The 21845-nt window shown below is 52.9% G+C and overlaps 1 protein-coding gene across 8 annotated transcripts; it reads right to left on the reverse strand.

Moving 5' to 3' along the window:
• Positions 1-909: 909 nt before the first annotated feature.
• Positions 910-19753, reverse strand: LGALS9 (galectin 9). 8 transcript variants are annotated; one of them, XM_086360174.1, is made up of 11 exons: positions 19676-19753; positions 13863-13954; positions 11230-11431; positions 10255-10365; positions 8055-8150; positions 6152-6187; positions 5445-5495; positions 4612-4653; positions 4058-4146; positions 3797-3871; positions 910-1597 (listed from the first exon to the last, which is right to left on the reverse strand). In XM_086360174.1, the coding sequence occupies exons 1-11, from the start codon at positions 19712-19714 to the stop codon at positions 1519-1521; spliced, it is 912 nt and encodes a 303-aa protein (XP_086216300.1). In that variant the 5' UTR covers positions 19715-19753; the 3' UTR covers positions 910-1518. The 8 variants fall into 8 exon arrangements, with proteins under 8 accessions (XP_086216300.1, XP_086216293.1, XP_086216296.1 ...); XM_086360167.1 differs by having other exon boundaries at positions 3797-3959; XM_086360170.1 differs by lacking the exon at positions 13863-13954 and having other exon boundaries at positions 3797-3959.
• Between the last annotated feature and the right edge of the window lie 2092 nt (positions 19754-21845).

Raw genomic sequence — 21845 nt, forward strand, 5'->3', positions numbered from 1 at the left:
GGAACAAGGAAGGAACTCAGCCAGAGGCTAAGTGGAGGGTTGGCTAAATCTGGCTCCCAGCCTGGGTTTGGACTCTTGTTTCCTTGACTCCTTGGCCCCCTTTTCCCCTCCCCCACTCCTGCTCAGGTGGGGTGGCCGGGGGGTGGGGGAGGAGGAGGAGGGACACGCCACCGCAGTGTCCTAGCGATGCATCTGTACAACGTGGTCAAGGCCAGTGCCCTGGACCAGGGCCTCTGCCACTCCAGCGAGCAGGGGACCACTTGGGCTCTTGTTACATCGCAGACTGATGAGATCTGCAGCAGAGCCTGGATTCTCTATTTCTAAGGAGCCCCCAGGTGCTGCTGGTCCAAGCCCACCCTGGTATCCAAGGACTGGATTCTTGGAGTTAGCAGGATGTGCTGGCATCATGGAGAGGGACACAGAGCCGGGTCCCCCGGCACTGGCTCTGTGGCCGGCGGAGCCCCCACACTGAGTCTCTTCCCATTCCCCACATACAGACCCCCGATGCCGGGGGAACCACAGCGGAACCACACACACAGGCCTCTCTTCCGAGCCAGCTTCTCTGGAGCTCACCAGCCCCCTCCTCCCACTGGGACCCAGGGTTCTGCTGAACCGGCCCTGCGATGTGGCCGCCTGGTCCAGCCCATTTCAGAAGCATGGAGCCACTGGTTTTCTGGGGTTCACCTCTGTCACCAAGGTTCCAGCAAAGATTCCCGTCCAGAGGGGGTCTGAGCTTTCTCCCACACCCTTGTGGGGTTAGTGGGGGACCCGCGGGGAGCAGGGTGCAATGTCAGGAAGCCCCCTGATCAAAGTGAACCAATGATCTCTCCTTCCCCTTCCCTCAGCCAGGATCTTCTCAATTCCGGAGACAACAAAACGTCTCAAGATTCATTTAATAAAACCAACAAGTCTTTTTCTTTCTTTCTTTATTCGAAGGACACTGGGAAAAGGGACAGCCCCCTGCCGAGACAGTTCCGGTTCATTAGTGGGGGCCAGAGGGGTGTCAGCAGGGTAGACTTAACAGAGCGGGGAGAGGGTCAAGGTTGGAGAAAGGGGAGGGGTCGAGGATGCCGCTTCCCATGAGGAGTGACAGCTGGCACTTGGACTAGGTGAACTTGAATGGGGGATGGGAATGTGGTTTCGAGGCAGGTGGGGCTGCAGGCCTGGAGCCTGGGAAGGCCAGGACCCTCCCTTTCTGCCACAGGAACTGAACAGGGCCTTCTGCCTGTGGACCACCCATCTTCTGTAGGCTCTGGGTGCTGCCCGGTCCTGGCCAGCTGCCCTCTCCGCTCTGCGCTGGCTGCAGCCAGGAGCAGAGCCAGCCAAGGTCGTGATCTCTCCAGCAAAGCCCCCAGATGCTGGGCGGCCTGGGAAGGGCTGGGGCTGGGGCTGAGGCAGGGAAGATGTGGGTGGTGAGCAGATCCAGACAGCAGCACAGGGCAGGGCCGGTCTATGTCTGCACGTGGGTCAGCTGGATGTCGCCCCCCACCTCCAGGTTGTTGATGGCGGGCAGGTTCTTCAGGCGGTGGTGGTATTCAAACAGGTGCTGACTGTCCACGGCCACCTTGAAGCAGTGCCCTTCACACATGATCCACACCTGGACAGACAGACCCCCGATATTCGCACCCCACCTGGGCTGTCCTCAAGCGGAAGGCAGGCTCGTCTCCCTCCCTCCTTCCCAACTTCCCCAAACTTCAGTCAAGCAAGACCCAGACCTGCACTTGAGCCACACCGAAGGATTCCCTTGTGCCCAAACCCGCCTCGTGCGCTCCTTCCCAGCACCTTTTCCGTATTCTGTTCCCCGCCTCGCACCCCAACCCAGAACGTCATCGCTCCCCACCCTGCACACCTTGTCCACATGGATCACTGCTAACCCCTCTTCAGGATTCACCCTCCTTCCTCCAACCAGCCTTCCCACACCTCCTGTGCATTCACAGTCGCTCAGTCGTGTCCCATTCTTTACGATCCTTTGGACTTTAGCCCGCCAGGCTCCTCAGTCCATGGGATTCTCCAGGCAAGACTACTGGAGTGGGTTGCCATTTCCTTCTCCAGGGGAATCTTCCCAACCCAGGGATGGAACCCATGTCTCTTATGTCTCCTGCATTGGCAGGCAGATGCTTTACTTGCTGAGCTATTGGGGAAACTCCCCACCTCCTGACCCCCATCGAGTCAAGTCAGATGCCCCCTTAGGCCTGGCCTATGTCATCCATATCCCTAGGACCCGGCACACAGGCGTGGTCAGTGCTCGTGTTCCTGCTGCAGCAGCCCCTTAACTTGTCTTTTCCTTCCCGACACCCTCCAGAGGCACCGGGAGCACTTCTGTTAGACTATCATCGTGCCCGCTGCACACTGACACCAACAGAATAGTCCCTGCACGCCAGGCACTGTCCTAAGCATGTCACGGACACGATCTCATTTCCTTCTTGCTTCTCCACGAGATTGGTATTACTTGTAGCCCCATATTTTAGATGAGGAAATGGAAGCACAGAGCAGTTAAGCCACTTGCTTAAGGTCACACAGCCATCAAAGTGTACCGCTCTCTGGCTTGAAACACACCAACACCTGGTACTAAAATCCAAATCCCTTCGCTGGCCCCCAAGCCCTCTATTGGTCATTTTCAACTCTGGGAGAGGAGTATCAGGGCATATTTCAAAGCACAGATGGGGCTTCCCTGGTGGTCCAGAGGTTAAGAATCCGCCTGCCAATGCAGGGGACACCAGTCTGGTCCCTGGTCTGGGAAGATTCCACACGTTACTGAGCAACTAAGCCCCGGGGCCAGAACTACTGAGCCCACGAGCTGCAACAAGAGAAGCCACTGCCAACGAGAAGCCCATGCATCGCAACTGGAGAGCAGACCCGACTTGCCGCAACTAGAGAAAGCCCATGCACGGCAATGAAGACCCAGTGCACCCCCCCAAAAAAAATACAGATGCCCAGGCTCACCCCCTCATGGGCCTGGGGTGGGGCCAGGCATTGATTTTTCTTTTTCAAGCTCTCAGGTGGTCTGAGTGTATAGTCAGTGTTGAGAATCTAGCTCTGTGTCATCCCAGCCTCCAGAATTCCCACCCTCCACCCCTCACCTCTCTGTCCTCCCTGCTTCCTAGACAGGCCGTGCCCATGACCCTTCTCTCTGCTACTCCTAAATCTTGCAAGCTGGGCTCCTCCCACCACCGAGGTCCCACATGCACTCTGGCCTCCTCTGAGATCTGCCCCCTCCTAAGGCCGCAGGACCCTGGGGCTCACTTGTTCCTTATCCTACTTTGCTCTCTGTGTGGTACCCATTGCTATTCCACGGTGATCTGTCCATTGTTTCTTTCTTCCTCCTCCCACCTCGGTTGTAAACTCCATGGGGTCAGGACCTAGACTGCTGGCGTCATAACTGTCCCCCCAGCCCCTGGGGTACTTTCTGCTCAAAGTGGGCCTGGATGAAATAGCTGATAAATGACTGTTGAATGAGTGAGTGAGTGAGTGAATGAATGACACCTCATTCTCAAGTCCCATCCCACATTGATTGGCTGTGGGACCTTAGCAAGTGTGACCTTAGCAAGTAACCTACACTTGTGAATTAGTTTCCTTATCTGTAACAGCCGATAGTACCTGCCCCCTGCCTTATGCAGGACAGTAACAGTAAAAGATAATAGCAGTCATTTGGTGAACAGTTTCTCTTCTTCTGAGGCCAGGCCTCACACTAGAGGCGTCAACTCATGTCTCGATCAGCGTGCCCCCAGATGCCTTCCACCCGCTCCTCCATTTGCCCCTTGGGAGCCCCTTCAGGCTCCAGGTGGCAACATCTCACCGAGAAGCTCTGGCCTCGGAAGAAGGGCATCCCTCGTGGCAGGCTTCGCTCCTCAGACCCCCAGGAGCCGTTGATCTGCGTGTTGCGGACCACTGCATTCTCGTTGAAGCGGGGGTTCAGGTGGAAGGCGATGTCACTCCCTGAACGCAGGTTGATGTAGAACCTGGGGGGCGGGCCACTCCCATGGACTCTCTGCCCCGAGGCAGAGGGGTGGCCAGAATGACCTTGGGGTGTCTCTTCTCCCCAGGAGGCCTGGCTTACCTCTGAGCGCTGGGCAGGATGGTGCCCGACACCAGGATGCTCTTGGAGGGGTACAGCCCACCCAGGATGGAGGTGAAGAAAGGTAGCTGCTGTGGGAAGGGGATGGGGCAGGTCAGCCAGCAGCAGCCAGAGCAGCCGCCACCCTAGGGGGACCTTTGTGCCAATTTCTATACATCTGGACTGTCAGCCCACAGTTTGTTGTGTCTGTATCTTCAAGAAAGAACTCCATGGTATCTTTACTTGGCTCAGTAAACGACAAAGAAAACCTTTCCAGCATTCCTCAAATTAATGGACATTTACCTTCAGGAAAAGAGCTTTGGTTGGACGCAAAGGATGCTTAGGCTGAGAAGGGGAGGCTGTATGATATGCTAAGGGTGAAGGGATGATTTTAAAGGTGAAAGCTCCTTTTGTTAAGTCTTCTAAGTTACTTGGAAGTTTCCAGAACTTCAGTTTACTAAGGCACTGCTTTTAATTTTGAAAGCTGCCCTCTCCCCCTCCCCCCAACGCTGCACAGCACAAACCAAACCTCCCCTCCTCCCCGAGAAACCACTTACGTAAACCGGGTTGGGATACACCGCGGGTGGGATCACGGGATTCTGTTGAAATGAGATTGAGAACGTCAGGGCGGGAGTGCGTAAGCACACGTATGCGCAAACTCTTGTGAGACCGCGCGTTCTAGAGAGGATGCTCCAATAGAAGACTGAAGTAGTAAAGGTTTCAGCTCTTGGGTTTTCCCAGCCACCCTCCTCCGCATATCAACCTTGGTGGGCCTTCCTGTCGTACTCCTGGATCCCATCATGGTCACCTGCCTCTCAGCCCCTCCAAGGACAGCCCCATTGACTCTAGGCTCCTGTGTGCTTTGTCTCGGCAGGAGGCGGAGGCGGAGGCGGAGAAGCAGCCTACGCCCTTGATCAGCAGTGACAGACATCCCAGGGACTCGTCTTCTGGATGCAAGGTCTCATATCCAGATACTGGGAGCACTGCGCGTCACACCCACCCGCCACCCCAGGGACAGAAGGACCTGTTTTCCTGCTGGCCCCTGCTGCTGCTACTGCTAAGTCGCTTCAGTCGTGTCCGACTCTGTGCGACCCCATAGACGGCAGCCTACCAGGCTCCTCCGTCCCTGGGATTCTCCAGGCAAGAACACTGGAGTGACCACTAAGGGATTAATTTCTTGCGCCACTGGGTAAATCCAGCCTGATCCAGAACCTCTACTGACTCTAAGGAGAGTTTTGTGTGCATGTCCCCTGAGCGAAAGACCTCAGCCCCAAATGGCCCCACCCTCCTTGCTAAATTGTTTTCTTCCTGACCCTGGACCTAGAGAATTCAGCCTCTGGTAAAGGGGCACGTAGTGGGGCTGTGAGCTGGTCAGAGTGTTCAGACTTACAGGGAACATCTGTCCAGGGGCGCTGTGTATGGTGTGGACGAAGGTCTGAGCCTGGAAGGAAGAAACCACGTTTTTAACCAGCTCTCACCTGTGCGAAGACCACCACCTGCCCCCAGAGGTGGCACTTAACACTTAACTCTCTCCTCTTAGGAGAGTTTCATCTTGGGCTTGTAACCAGCCAGAAGGTACCTCCAAATTGGTGGGTAGAGATATTTCTTCTCTTACGGGCATGAGATAGGGGCAAAGGTTTCTTCTGAGAACAAATACGCATTTGTGGTGTGTGGCCTGTCTTTCTTAGGGGAATCACTCCAGCATAGCTTCACTTTGCAGAAGGAAGAAGTGGAAGCGGAGTCTTGGCGTCCTGTGGCTGCCCACAGACTGACAGGGGCCTGAGCAAACCAGTGGCCCTTGGGGCTGTTTCCCAATTCATCAGGGCTAGCCACCCTTCCCCCAACCCAAAACCCTCCCACTGTTACCACCACAGCCAGGCAGACGGTCCAGGGGTCTGGCCTGGGTGGCCCTACCTTCCAATGGGAGAAGCCCAGTGTTTGGCTTGCTTCCTCCTTTAATCTACCACCTAGGGACTGAACCCGGGTCTCCTGCCTTGCAGGCAGATTCTTTACCTTCTGAGCCACTGGGAAAGCTCTCTTTTAACCCACAGGAAGAAACAAAGCGAAAAGCTTCTAAAGATAGAGCAAGAGACTTACAATGGGAGCCGAGTTGGCTGGCCAGATCCCTGGAGGCTGAAGGGGATGAGAAGCGAAAATAGTGGTTAACATTTGTGCCGCATGAGGGTGAGATGGCGGCAAGACCTGTGGTAAGAAATGCCTCCTTCCTGCTGCCGAGCAAGCCTTCCTGAGCCTTCTGGGCGCCCAGATTCTCACCCATCCCCCTCAGGATACACTGTGGTTATGCAACAGTGTCAGGGAGGGGTTGGAAGTGGAGGAGGGGAAACTTTCCCACTGGCTCCTTCAGAAGGGGAAAGTGAAAGTGTTAGTCACTCAGTAGTGTCTGATTCTTTGTGACCCCATGGACAGTAGCTCGCCAGGTTCTTCTTTCCATGGGATTCTCCAGGCAAGAATACTGGAGCGGGTTGCCATTCCCTTCTCCAGGAGATCCTCCTGACCCAGGGATCGAACCCGAGTCTCCTGCATTGCAGGCAGATTCTTTATCATCTGAGCCACCGGCAAAGCCCTCAAAAGGAGAGGAGGCCATATCTGATGCAGACCATTTCACTTCCTTTAGCTCCCTGAGACAAAACCATTATTCCCAGTGCCCTAATTCACCCATAAGGTGAACACTAACATTGGCTGGAGATTTGTTGTGTGCCAGGCTCTGGCTTCAAGACTTTACAAATGAGAGAGGCATCCTTACCTCCTGTTTTGCTGCTGAAGCAACCAGTTCTCAGGAAAATTAGGCAACTTGCCCAAGCTCACCCAGATATCAAGAGATAAAATCCAAAATGGTACCCAGTTCTTCTGATAGTATCCATCACGCCCCATCCTCCCCAGGCCAGGGCCAGAGTCGGGCTGCCCTGCAAAGGCTCCCTGGAGCTCTACCAATCCTGGGTCCACATGGCAGGAGGCAGGTGCCCTGGCTGTACCGTGATGGGCATGGGAAGGGCTGGGTAGAGAGACCCCCCTCCCCTCAGTCCTCACTGCTTAAGTGGCTGAGGAAAGGGCAGGTCCTGCTCCCCTTCCTGTCCAAGACCTTGCCTTCACCCAGCAGACTGTTCCTCTTGCAAACCTATTCCACATTCATTAACTGAGTCCCTACTGCATGCGAGGCGCTGTGGAAAATGCTGGGATACATGAATGAACCAGCTACAATCCGAGCCCACAGAGGGCCTGGTGGGTGTAGGGAAGCAGGGGAGAGGAGTGATGGAGAGACATACATAAGCACAGTTATATCAGGACATGATGACTGACGTAGCACAGAAATATTGAGAGTCTGTAGGGATGCAGGGGCATCCAGTGAGCCGCCAATCCGGGACGGAGCTCCACAGGAGCCACACTTAAGGAGAGCTTCGAAGGGCCATTCAGGGTTGGCTGGGGGTGAGTGGCAGAGCAAGCCCAGCACAGGGGCGGCACTTGCCAAAAGCATGGTGGCCCAAGACTGCCCCTCGTGAGTAGTGGAGGCTGCGTGAGCTTCATGGGTGAGGCCGGGAGGAAGACTGGGGCAAGCCTGAGGAGGATTCTGCAGATTCTGCTGGGGAATCTGGGCTTTCTCTAGAAGGACTTGGGGGCCTTTAGGACTTTAAAACATGGGGAAGTTGCAATTGGATTTGTGCGTGGGAACAAACAGTGGTGGTGGGTGGGTGGGTGTGTGGGGGTGGAGAGCCAGGCCATGGGTGGGGTGGTGAGGGGGTGGATGGCCTGGACCAAGCCAGTGGCTTTGGGAGGAGAGGCGCCGGTGCCCTGGAGAGATAATGACGGAAGGAAGAACTGAGGACAACTCCCAGGTCCCCAGCTCTGGGCTTGGGGGTGTGGATGAACCTTTGGGCATAACGGGGCCTGGAGACCTTGACTAGCCTGCTGACTAGACCAGTGTCTCAGACACTGTGTCCTTCGTGCTGATGGCTCAGCCTCCCCAGGCCTCTGTTAAACTCACATTTGATTTGCGCCCCCTGGGCCTGGGTGGGAGACAGACAGCCTGGGAGAACTGCACCTTGGAGCAGGCGGGCTGCTTGGGAGCTGCACGGATGTTCTGTTAAAACAAAACCCCATGCGCCATGGGGTGAACAGAAGCGTTAATGGAGCCAAGGAAGAGTGGGAAAGCAGGGGCCAGGCAGGGAGGAGCGAATCAGACAGGAGGGGGAGTGAGGGATGCGCAGGACCCACAGAGGAAAGGCTGGGCTGCAGGGAGTGACAGCAGGCTAGCCAGCGCTCTCTCCACCTCCATCTCGCTGTCCATCTCTCTCCACCTCCATCTCTCTCTCTGCCTCGATCTCTGTCCACCTCCATCCATCTCTCTCCACCTCCATCTCTCTCTGCCTCGGTCTCTCTCCACCTCCATCCATCTCTCTCCACCTCCATCTCTCTCTACCTCGATCTCTCTCCACCTCCATCTCTCTCTCTGCCTTGGTCTCTCTCCACCTCCATCCATCTCTCTCCACCTCCATCTCTCTGTCTACCTCGATCTCTCTCCACCTCCATCCATCTCTCTCCACCTCCATCTCTCTGTCTACCTCGATCTCTCTCCACCTCCATCCATCTCTCTCCACCTCCGTCTCTCTCTCCACCTCCATCTCTCTCCACCTCCATCTCTCTCCACTTCCATCCATCTCTCTCCACCTCCATCTCTCTCTCTGCTTTGGTCTCTCTCCACCTCCATCCATCTCTCTTCACCTCCATCTCTCTCTATCTTGATCTCTCTCCACCTCCATCTCTCTCTCTGCCTCAGTCTCTCTCCACCTCCATCTCTCTCCACTTCCATCTATCTCTCTCCACCTCCATCTCTCTCTCTGCTTTGGTCTCTCTCCACCTCCATCCATCTCTCTTCACCTCCATCTTTCTCTACCTCGATCTCTCTCCACCTCCATCTCTCTCTCTTCCTCAGTCTCTCTCCACCTCCATCCATCTCTCTCCACCTCCATCTCTGTCTCTGCCTCGATCTCTCTCCACCTCCATCTCTCTTTCCATCTCTCTCCACCTCATCTCTCTTTCCATCTCTCTTTCCATCCCTCTCCATCTCTCTCCACCTCCCTCTCTCTCTCCTTCTCCATCTCTCCATCTCCACCTCCATCTCTCTTTCTATCATTGTCTCTCTCTCCATCTCTCTTTCCACTTCCTCTCTCCACCTGCACCTTGATCTCTCTGTCTCTCTCTCCACCTCCATCTCTCTCTCCATCTCTACTTTTCTCTCCTCTCTCCTCCACCCCCATGGGAGAGAGTTAAGGAGGGAAGGAATATGAAAGATGAAGACCAAAGAAGAGGACCCAGTATTTGTTAAGGGCCTGCTGCGTGCCTTTCCCATCTCAAGGTGCATGCACAGATACCAGAGTGGTGACAGTAGCTCCCAATCAGTAGCCTGAGGCCCTGCAGAATGTGAGCCCACCATACCCCAGTCTTCCCAGTTTTCACACAAAAAACCCGAAATCCAGATTTCCATGTGCTATTACCTGACCTTTTCCCTGCTACACTGTGGCAGAATGCACGTCCCGTAGAAAAGACCATCTTAACTACTTTTTAAGCGTGTGGGTCAGTGGTGTTAGGTTGACTTCCATAATTGTACAACCATCCCCACCATCCAACTCCAGAACTCTTTCATCTTGTAAAACTGCCCCTGACCTTTTAGATGTTGGTTACATGTTAAAAATTTCAGAACGCAGAGAAGATCAAATAGACCTGGGAGTGGCCCAGCAGGCTATTCTGTGCCCTCGATGGCTGTGACCTCACTGAGCTGACACAGCGACCTGTGGGGCAGCAGACCCTGCTCCTTGCACAGCTGAGGAAACTGGGGCTGGGAGAGGTGAAGTCACTTGTCCCAGATCCCCCAACCAATGAGAATGGCAGAGCTGGGGATTTGAGTTGGATTCAGTTTGATTCCCAAGCCCGGGTTCTTTCTACCACCACACGGCCTCCTAAGCAGAGTGGGGATAGAGAGAAACAGAGACGAGTGGCATCTGAGTCCAGAAGACTGAGCGGGTGTCCCAAACAGAGACAGCGACACGAGGAGGAGGAGAAGAAGGGAGCTGGGGGCGTGGAAAGGAGACTGGCTGGCACTTTGGGTCCATGCAGCAGGGCCCAGGCCCAGGGAACTGGGCCCCGCTCCCAGCCCTGGGGGACGAGTGCTGGGTGGACAGTCTGACCTGGAAGCTGATGGAGGACAGCTGCACGACACCCGTGATGCTGATGGCGTCGATGCGGTGGAAGGGCACACGGTGGGCATACTGCGTGAAGAGGTTCCCGTTCACCATCACCTGCCGAGAGACGTGACATGCCAGGGAGGGGGACCCCAGCCAGGCGGGAGCACACCTGGGCCTCCGGGACCCCTGCTTCTAGAAGTTTAGACCTGCATCTAGTTTTCACATTTATTCCCTGTAGATCCGGGCATCAGCCTTCAGAGATGTGCCAGTCACAGGAACATGCTTGGGACCCAAAGGGCATCCAGACACTATCTCTGTCTGGCTCTAGTCGTTGCTTTTTCATTCTTTTGGTTGTTTGTTTATTGCAGTAGTTTGTCTTTCTAAGCATAGCTCACCTGGGGTATTACTGAAATATGCATGTTGAAATATACATACAAATGTTGGTGGGGAGCAGAGGTGACGTCAGGTTATATGACAAGGGTGTGACAACATTCGTGTTCACAAAGAGAAGCACAGACACAGGTGGACTCACTCCGCCCCCTCCTTCTTCCCAAGCCCAGAGACACTGCTCTGCTTGCCAAACCAATGTGCAATGTCCTGCTGCTGCTGCTAAGTAAAACCAAGTCCTTAATTACACCTGGATAAAGGCACCAACAAGGTAACAGGAAAAAGAAATGTTCCCAGAGACCTGGAGTGGAAGAAGGGGTACAACAGAGAAATGGAAATAACTTGGACTGTAGAGACACCAGGAAGCCAAAAAGCCCCATGGTGACCTCTAGTGCTTATTTCTGGAGTAAAAGAAGCAACTACACTTGTAAAATGCAAGGGAAGGTGTAAGGGGACTGCAGCCTTACAAGGAAATGATCCTCTTCTCTGTACAAAGGTGTTGTTCACGTGACTATTTTAAGACCATACATGGCGCCTGATCGAGACAGGGGGACAGGCAGCTGAAGGGACGAGAGGAGAGTTCCAACTCACCCTGAACTCTGAGCTCTGAACCTGGAAGCAGAGCTCAAATGAACACCCCCTCTGGAAGGGCATATGCATCTTCCTCTCCTCCGTCCCCCAGCTTCCTCTCTGCTTCGTGTTGCAGACCACATACCCACCCTCTTCAAACCGAGGATTGAAGTGGAAGGCAATGTCACTGTCGTTATAGCCGGTCTGAAGGTTCACAGCAAACCTAGATGGGGGGAAATCAGGCGGTGCTTGGTGTCCTGGTTTACTCCCAAGGGTGGGAGCAGGAAGTCCTCACACTTTTCATTGACATCCGTCTGGGAACCCGCACACAGCCTGCATGGCTGGTTGATGCCCATCCCTACTCTGCTGCTGTCTGTTTTGTTCACCTAATTTGCACTAATGTGCTTTTGTTCAGTTACCACATTTTGCCCTTACAGTGTGAATTTCTCTGGGTAAAGAAATTTGTATCCAAGTTGGAACTCAAAAAACGTGCCTGGAAGGGAGAGCCTTTTGGACCAAGTGGTCGCCGAGGCCTGCCCACGTCCACTAAGTTGGGACAGAAGAGGACAAGTGGAAAGAACTGGTGGGACCCCTACAGAGACGGTGTCTAAAGGGGAGATGTAGAATAAACCCTAGCTCTCCGGGCATGGAGGCCGTCGTGTGTCCACCTGCCCCCAGTGAGGTCAGCAGGCCTGGACCCCGAGCCCAGCTCTGCCCTGTTTGTTGTTTGCGATGACCAAGACCACGCTATTCAAGCTGCCCCACCCAGGAAAGGGGGTGATTGCCTTCCTTCAGGGATGATGATCGAGGCGGCCCGAGGATGCCAAGTAAGTGATTCTTTGTTCCCATCTCTCCTCACCTTCCCAACCTCCTCTGGGTACAGCCATGACTCTAAGGTGAGGGCTAAAAAGAAAAGGAGCTTCCAAGGGGCCTGGCTCATGAAGGGGGTGCAATCAATGTTTGTTCTGACTTTTCCCAGATGGAACTCCTGCATGTCCCCAAACCAAGTTCTGATCTGAGGTTCTCCAGCAAGAATTCTGTCCCACCACCTTGCCTGAACTCAGAACCAGTGCGGTTCACAGCCTGCTTCTCAGAGTTACTCTGGTCTCCCCAACCAACACGCAGCAGCCCGAGAGCACGCCTCGTTCCCGTGCCAGCCCCACAGAGCCCGGCGCTGCAGCACACCCACGGGCGGCCCTCAGCGGACATTCTCTCTGCAGGGCCAAGTTTTGGTTTTTTCTTTGTTTGGACTGTGCAGCATGGCCTGCAGGATCTTAGCTCCTCAACTAAGGATGGCACCCTTGCCCGCTGCAGTGGAAGTGTGGAGGGGTGCCCACACACCTTCCAGGGAAAGCCTGAGAACCCATTGCTTTATCAGTTGCGAGGGTGAGTTTGGGGTGTTGTCCTCAACACTAAGGTGCTTGGTGAGCTCTCAGCCAGCAAGACCAACAGAACTGGCCGGGACCTGAGCCCTAGATGCTCCCTCCGGGAGCACCAAAAGGAAAGGATGTTCCAAGTGATTCTAGAGTGAGAAAATCAAAGTCCCTGTTCCTCTTAAAGTGAAGAATAGTGTTTCTGAAATATCGGGGTGTAATCTTCCCTTTGCCGTCCTCCAGCTTCATGGCTGTGTTCCTTTGAAAATTCTGCCCCAGGGAAGGAGAGAACAGCAGCTCCCATCAGAAGGGGGACGATCGGAGGTAGAGACAGGTCTGTTAGACAGAGTGGAGTAGAAAGCCCTCCTGTGTTGGGAGGAAGGGTCGGCACAGGGATGGGGAGAGAGGAGGGATGGGAGTTCAGAGACAAGGGTCCCGATTCCCCTGCTGGGACGGTTTCTGGGAAACCAGGTGCCTCACCTCCCTCCGAGTCCCCTGGGGGCACGCAGGGCTCTCAGAGTCCCATGGTCAGTGTGCCTATGTCACCTGGCAGGGGAGGCAGTGGCAGAGGAAGTCATCTAGAGGCTTCTGAGGGAACTCACGTGTCCAGAGGGGCCTCGGTGTACACTGTGGACCTCAGGGTGCAGCCCACCTGGACGCCACCCGCACAGGCACATGTTGCAGGCCTCTGGGTCACCCGGCCCTCGGCAGGGGTCAGTCAGGGCTGCTTGAGCCACTGATGACCCTCCCGCCTCTGAGAATATGTGCAAGCTCTTCTGTGTTCACAGACAGCCCACCTCGGGAAGGAGGGGGATGGGAAACAGAGCCGAGATATTTATTCTTTGAATTGACTTTAGCAGCAAAGACCTTGAAACTGAAAGACACCAAACCGCGACTTTGAGGGCAAGTTTAGATATTTCCATGTCAGCCCACATGAGGTTTCTGAAGCAGATGCAGGTGCCTGCAGGAAATGGAGGGAGTTGACATGTCTGCAGCTCTGGGTCACTGTGTACGAGGTTCAGTCCCAGAACTCTGCTCTGGGCTGGCCTGCTTCCCTCCCTAGACTGTGAGCGTCCATCCCCCCTGTCTCTGGGGAGTCTGCTTAATGGTGCCCTGGATGCTACAAGCAAGTGGCCGGGGTCTCATGTATTGTTGGCAGGGCTGGGCCCTTCCCATCCCCGGAGCCAGGTGCGGACACTTGGAGGATGCTGAGTGGACCCTCCTGAGCTGACAGCACTGTGGTTCACTCAGGGCGAGGCTGAGAGAGACAATTCCCGGTACCTGTTCCCGCCTGAGGGAAGAACGGCCCCAATGATGGTGATCTTGTGTCCATCCTGGAGACCCCCTTGGATCATCCCAGTGAAGGGGACAACCTGTGGGGAGGAGATGGTGGTCAGTGTCTCCTGCTTCCTTCTCTCCACACTAGAGAAAGCCTGCACACAACCTACTGCAGACATAAAAAGATTTTAATAAAACAAATAAATAGATAAAGGATCCGTGGTTCTGGTGAAGAGGCTTCATTTTAGAGCCAGGCATTCTCCAGGTTTGAATCCTGATTCTGCTGCTCGTTACCTGAATGGCCTTGGGAAGCTTACGTAACTTCTCTTTGCCTCAGTTTCCTCATTTGTGAAATAGGGATAAACCCTACTTTTGGGGTGAGATTCATGATTGAATGAGAAAGTCTGTGGAAGATTCCATCGTGTAATAGGCTGTCTCTCTACCACCCCCAACCCCCACCACTGCTTCCATCTTGGTCTCTGAGCAAAATTCCTAAATTAGTTACATCTCAACTTTCGAAGCTTCCTTCCAAATGCCTGATGGTGTTATACAAACTGCCTTACACACTGTACTATCTCCTAGTCAATTTTCACATTTTTCAAGCTGTTGAAGTCTTGTCTACCTTCTCCTTTAAGTCAATTCCCTACAAAAATTAAATGCTTATATAAAATGGATAATCAACAAAGACCTACAGTATGGCACAGGTAACTCTGCTCAATGATATGGAGCAACCTACGTGGGAAAAGAATTTGGAAAAGAATAGATACATATATGTGTATAACGAATTACTTTGCTGTACACCTGAAGCTAACATAGCATTGTTAATCAACTATACTCCAATAGAAAATAAAAATATAGAAAATTTTTAAAAAAAAAAAAGAAGGAAAAAACTCTCATACACACACACACATGCAGTGCTGCCAGAAATGAGGCAAGTGATTTACATATTTGAGCTGGCCAGGTAGGGGACAGTAGGGAGTGCTGGGGACTGCAGCAAAGTAGGCATCATCTTCCTTATCTAAAGAGCAGTGTCCACTCAGCTGTAACCTGTGATTACCTTCCAGTCCAGTGTGGACAGAGCTTCCATCTTACTAGGAGAAGACAGAAATCTGGATTTTTTTTTTCCTCTGTAAAGCTTTCTACTTTCTGGGGCAAAAATCCTTTAAAAAGGATTGTAGAAGAGTTTCTTTGTGATAGAGACACATAATGAATGTTTGCAATGAGCTGATATATCTAGATTTGCTGCAAAATAATCCAGGGGTGGAAAGGGAAGGAGGGTTGGATAGAAGTGAAGCAGATAGGTCAAGAGTTGAAACTGAGGGATGGGTGTGTGTTGTTTATGATACTGTTCTCTCCACATTATATATTTTCTTTGGCAGCAAATTAAAGTAAACACTGTGAAGACCAAACAAAAAGCACCCACAAGCCCAGTTCAGTCCTACCCTGTGTCCTTGAACCGTGCAACCACTCAGAGTCCAGGGAAGCCCCTCCGAGCCCGGTGTGCACAGCTGGCCCTGGGAGATAACCAGTGACGCCAGGATCCATTCAGACAGACTGTGCTCTCCATGCACCTTGGGCAGAGGTGTCTTTTGTGGCCCCCCCGGTCAGGTCTGAACTCAGCCATAAATACTTTGGTGACCTTAAGCAAATCACAGTGTCTCTGCACCTCTGAGTTCTTTCTGTTGTCTGTCCATGTCAGTGATTTTGGAGTCGAATCAGCCTGACACAGTGAGGCTGACCAGCATGGTGGACTTTCCCGAAGAAGAATCCCCTTATTTGTTTGTTGAAGCCTCTTAAGAGCCTTTCATACCATCATGAAAGACAAGGCTTAAAATATATCCTTCTGGCAGCATGGGCGCCTCCCTCAAGCATATTCACATGAAGGTATAAAGAACTGAAAGTGTGATGGGATGAAGTCCTCAGGGCACAGAAGGAAGGCGGGATGGAGGAAGCCCTGTGTGGGCCAGGGGGGCGGGCAGTACAGTTAATCTTAGGAAATGTGTGTGTGTGTGTGTGTGTGTGTGTGTGTGTGTGTGTGTGTGTGTTAGTTGCTCAGTCATGTCCAACTTTTTGCGACCCCATGGACTATAGGTGCCAGGCTCCTCTGTCCGCAGGATTTTCCAGGCAAGAATACTGGAGTGGGTTGCCATTCCCTTCTCCACGGGATCTTTCCGACACAGGGGTTGAACCTAAGTCTCCTGCATGGCAGGGAGATTCTTTAACTTCTGAGCCACCAAGGAAGCCGTGGCTCAGACAGTAAAGAATCTTAGGAAATGATTCCCCCAAAAAGCTTTGTGAGATTTTAATGTCTTAAATGACATCCTCAAATTCTGAAACACAAGATTATTTCAAATTGAGTATAGTCCTAAAGACAAGATTATTATAGTTGCATTATAATTATAAAGAATCAGAAGCAAGTCCAAAAGTCCACCAGGAAGAAAACAGTGAAATTAATTTGGTATTTCCATACAATGGACTTAATGGAGACTTGATAAAAGAAGAGGAAGAAGGGAACTCTTTGAGAATTGATATGGAGTGATGCCACATGGATTATTTTAAAAATGGGTGGGGGAGGCTATATACATATATTTACTAATTATAAATAAAGCATTATGTAAAAACATTTCTGGAATGATTCAAACAAACCATTAATATTGGTTGACTCCAAGGAGGGTTGGGTGGACTGAATAATTACCACTCTCCCCTCTGCCCTACCAAAAATGTCTACATGATAATTCCTGGAAGTTGTGAATATACTACTTTATACAGCAAAGGGAGTTTTGCAGATGTGATTAGGTTAAGGATCTTGAGATAGGTTATTGCAGATTATCTGCATGGGCCCAGTGTAGTCACAGGGTCCTCAAAGAGGGAGGCCGAAGAGGAGGGTCAGTAGTAGATGTGACAACAGAAGCGAGAAACTGCTAGCTTTAAAGAAGGAGGAAGGGGCCACAAGCCAAGGCAAGCGAGCAGCCTCGGGAAACTGGGAAAGTCAAGGGAGCATTCTCCCCGAAGCCTCCAGAAGAGAACCGCCTTGCTGACACTTTGACTTTAGATTTTGACCTCAGAACTGTAACAGAATAAACTTGTATCGCTTTCAGCCTGGCTGGCCAAGGACCCCTCTGTGCATGTGTGTGTTGTGTGTCTGTGATCTTAGCAAGAAACAGCAGCACCTAGAGGACTCGGAGGAAGGATTTTTATGTTGGATTTATGGTCCCACAGCATGGACTCGCCTCCCAACTCCCCGGGCTGGCAGCTCTGATGTTGCATGACCTGTCTGCACCCCAGTTCCCTCCTCAGAACGGTGAGACACTAGTGAGGCCAGCCTGGCAGTGTCCTTGAGAGGATTAGGTGAAAGGCTAAGTGGAAAGCCCTTGGCTGGAAAGACTTGACAAGGGTAGCTGTCTACAGCAGGATGACCTAATCCTTTTGCTGGGATCGAACTAGGTCTCAGCTCTTGGCCATGCCTGGAGACTGAGGATCTTTCCCTCCTCTTCATATCCTTCCAGAAAGAGGAACCAGGCCCTACAGGCCAGGGGTGGGCAGTCCCCTTCTGGAGACCCAGTGTCACAGAGGCCACCCAGCCATACCTGGCTAGGGGGCTCACCCACAGGGGGCAGCACTGCTACCCTTTGGTGGCCTCCCTTCCGTGTCTTTGTTATCTCATTATCCCCTTTCCTCTAAACCACATAGGTCATTATTGGTGACATGTTTACAGATGAGGAAACAGGAACAAGAAGGTTGTCCAACTTTCCTGAAGTCACACAGCTGGGCAGTGATAGAGACAGGTTTGAATCCCAACACCCATGCTTTTATCCCCGACCCAGGCCGCTTCTCACGGTGAAGCCCTGATCCTGTTGGACTGAACAGCGAGTCCTGTCCTGACTCTGATGGCTGCTGCCCTCTGGCCCTCTGGGGGCTGGGCCAGATGAGACCAGAGCGGGGCATTGGCGAGTAATAGGGGTGCTCCTGAGGCATTTCCTAGAGGCACTGACTCAGCCGAATGGCCGGGCGGGTGACCCTCATGTTGCACTTGGGAGGAAGTGAGGTCCCGGATACTAGAGGTCCCTGGGTGGCCTGGGGGCGGGTGGCCACGTGGGGTGGACAGTGCTGCCGGTCCCTGGGGGGCTGCACCAGCCTCTTTCTCGTCCAGACTTTGAGGCCTTGCTGTCAGTAGAAGGAATTTCCTTCTAATTTCAAATTAGAATCCAAGTACTAATGGCTTTTGAATCCAAGGATTAGAAAGGAAAAATGTGTCTTCAGAATAATAAAATGTCAGGGCCCGGAAGGGGCTCCGGGTCCCCCCTCTGAGGGAGAAGGAAACCTAGGTGTCACATCCTGACCCTAAGGTCACCGTGGAAGCAGCCACTGGGGGGGGGCCCAGCTTCCTCCAGCCCCAACAGGAACCCCTCAAAGTGGGCTGAGGGGCACTGGACACTGCCTGGAGCAAGCAGGCCCAGCGGGGCCCCCGGGGAGGTGGGCTTGAGTGTGGAGTCCAGCAGTCCCCAGTACCTGCTGTCCCCCCATGCTTCCCCAGGAAGGACTCCACCTGCCCAGCCTGTCAGGAAGCTGAGGTCGGGAGAGGCTCCTACTGAAGGACCAGGCCCAAGACACAGAGAGCATGGAGATCTCCTGAGACCCGGCCTGCCACATGCCTGCTTCCTGCTCACCCAGGGCTCTCTCCATGGGCACTTGCTTCCTCGGTCACTTACCATCCGGGGACATTTGACAAGTGACTTCCACCTGTCTGAACCTGTTTTCTATTTATGACCTGGGGCTGATAAGGTTCACAGGGTTTAAACACCACCCGCAATGGGCCTCCACACAAGAGGCAAAGGGCACAAGACGCAGCCCTTGCACCCCTCAGGGCCCCTCTCCCCCATAACTCCCCAGAGGGTCCTTCTCAGATAGCCTTGACCTGCCCTGCCTTACTCTCTCCCCCGTCAGGGAGCAGACACCTCCTCAGGAGGCCTTCCCTGCCACCCCCAGACTCCTATTAATTCTAAACGCTTCCACAGTGAGCCAGACACCTTTCAGGCTCTCTCAGTGTACTACCTCGCTTAATTCTTCCCCCAGCCCTAGGCAGTGACTTGAAGATTATCCCCATTGTACAGATGCAAAAATTGAGGCCCAGAGACATAAAGCAACTTGCTGGAGGTTGCGTGTGCATGCCTGCTCAGTGGTTTAGTTGTGTCCAGCTGTTTAGTCATGTCCCTTTGGAATGTAGCCCGCCAGGCTCCTCTGTCCATGGGACTTTCCAGGCAAGAATGCTGGAATGCATTGCGTTTCCTGCATTTCCTCCTACAAGAGATCCTCCTCACCCAGGGATGGGGGTCCGCATCTGAGCCACCTGGGATGCTTGTGGTCACCCAGCTAGTACATGGCTGAACCCAGGGAGGTCATCTTCAAGGTAAGTGCATTTCGCTTCCACGCTGGGTTGTTAGCCTCCCCAGAAGCCCTGTGTACCTCTCCCTTCGGGCAAAAGAAAATGATTAATAATCTCTTTTCTAGTTATGATGTGGGCCCTTCTTCCCCCACTGAGCATTTAGAGCAGGAGTGGCAGCCAGAGAAAGTTCAGTAAACCTTTGCTTACGGAATCCTCGTGATGCTCATCCGCTGCAGCCCTGCGTGGTGCTAGGGGGACGAGACGAGCTCGGAGCAGAAATTCTGTCAGGAGCTGGTGTGTCTGCCTTTCTTTTGTTCTCATTTGGATGCCCCCCGCCCCCTATCCCCTGCAAGAGCTCCTGTTACCTGCAGGAGCTGTGACACCTGTCCCTCCCCTCCCCCAGCTGAGGCCACCCCTAGCCCCGGGAACTCACTGGGTTTATGTAGGAAGCCTGGGCACCACCGAAGGCCATTTCTCCACCGCCTCTGTAGCCACTGCCACTTCTCCCGCTGGCTTAATGAAGAAATAGAAACCTAAGCAATCTGGCAGTTATTCAATGGGGAGGAGCCCAGGGCAAGAGGAAATAGGTGGAGACAAACAGCAGGGGATAGAAGCGAAAGCTCCTCCAGTGCTCTCTCTCCTCTCTCCTGTGCTCCGCCCCGAGTCAGAACAGGTCCCAGAAGTTCCTGTAGGCTCAGAGATCCTCACCGCATGCACACCACAGCGAGCTTCTCGGAGACACGCCCCGATGTTGTGGTTGTGTCATGAATGTCCAGACAACAGTGGGACTGCTTGGCACGGCCCATGCAGATGGGGGCTGCCTGTGCATGGGGTGGCGGTGGTACTGGGAAGGCCTGACTATAACTGTTTTTCCAGGCCGAGTAACAGAGGCTCAGAGAGTCTAAGGGTCACACAGCTCATCAGAGGCAGCTGAGCCATCTGAGGCCACTCGGTGGTGGTGGTGTTCGGTTGCTCAGTCGTGTCTGACTCTTTGTGACTCCATGGACTGCAGCACACCAGGCTTCCCTGTCCTTCACCATCTCCTGGAGCTTGCTCAAGCTCATGTTCATTGAGTCCGTGATGCCACCCAACCATCTCATCCTGTAACCCCCTTTTCCTCCTGCCCTCAATCTTTCCCAGCATCACGGTCTTTTCCAATGAGTTGGCCCTTTGCATCAGGTAGCCAAAGTATTGGAGCTTCATCTTCAACATCAGTCCTTCCAATGTATATTCAGGGTTCATTTCCTTTGGGATTGACTGGTTTGATTTCCTTGCAGTCCAAGGTACTTTTAAGAGTCTTCTCTAGCACCACAGTTCAAAAGCATCAGTAGGGTCTGGAAAAGGTATCCTCCCCTTTAAAATTATATCCCTAATATAAAAACATTATCATGTTGGGACTTCCCTGGTGGTCCCATGGTTAGGACTCTGCACTTCCACTGCAGGGAGCATGGGTTTGATCCCTGGTAAGGGACCTAAGAGTCTATATGCTGCCTGGCATGGAAAAAAAAGAAAAGAAAAACATAATCACGTAGAAAGAAATGTCTTGCAAATATAAAACCTCACATTGAAGTTTACCTTGAAGCGAAGTGAAGTGAAAGTTGCTCAGTCGTGTCCAACTTTTTGCAGCTCCATGGACTGTAGCCTGCCAGGCTCCTCTGTCTATGGAATTGTTCAGGCCAGAATACTAGAGTGGGTAGCCTTTCCCTTCTCCAGGGGATCTCCCCAACCCAGGGATCAAACCCAGGTCTTCTGCAATGCAGGCAGAGACGTCTGAGCCATCAGAGAAGTCCAAGAATACTGGAGTGGGTAGCCTACCCCTTCTCCAGGGGATCTTCCCAACTCAGGACTTGAACCGGAGTCTCCTGCATTGCAGGCAGATTCTTTACCAGCTGAGCTACCAGGAAAGCCCAAGGTTACCTTAGCATTGTGTATAATGATGCCCCAGGAGCTTCTGACCCTTTTCTCTACCAATTTCTCTCTTCTCTCTCCTTTGATTTTGGGCTTTGGAATGGGGAGCGGATAAGTCCCAGACATTCCAACTGACGTGGATACCAGGGCAGTATATTGAATAAGCTGTCTTTAATTGGCTCCACCACATTGTTAAGGGAAATGATTGACTGAAACAGACTCAGGATCAACTGGATCTCGGATGGAGATGCAGAGGAAAGACATAGCAACAGTAGTCCTATCTGAGGTCAAGAGGGTCCCCACACCATGTGGCAGAGACAGGGCCCGAGGGTCCAGGCTGGACGAACAACTGAGGGTCCTACTGGAGCCGAGTGGAGAGCAGGTGCTCCAGGGCTGCTCCCTTCTTGTGCTTCAGAATTTGCAAAGATGGACTTCTTTGAGATGTTTCCATAGACTGAGGCCATATGCCTTCTCTCTCCCCTCTCTGTCCTCACTAGATTCCTGGATCAACTGAAACTTACCAAATTTAAGGGGCAGGGGCAGATGGCACAGTTGGAACAGAAAGGAGAAAAAGAAGGGAAAATTCTTAGTAATTCTCTTCAACATCAGGGGGTAAGGGGACTGTTTTCTCATTGACTGGGATATGGAGCAACTGGAACTCTCATTCACTGCAGGTTGGGGTAAAATACAGCAGC

The sequence above is a fragment of the Bos grunniens genome, chromosome 19 (assembly GCF_055505025.1).
Source record: "Bos grunniens cultivar Pamir isolate PY7600 chromosome 19, Bosgru_T2T1.0, whole genome shotgun sequence".
NCBI lineage: Eukaryota > Metazoa > Chordata > Mammalia > Artiodactyla > Bovidae > Bos > Bos grunniens.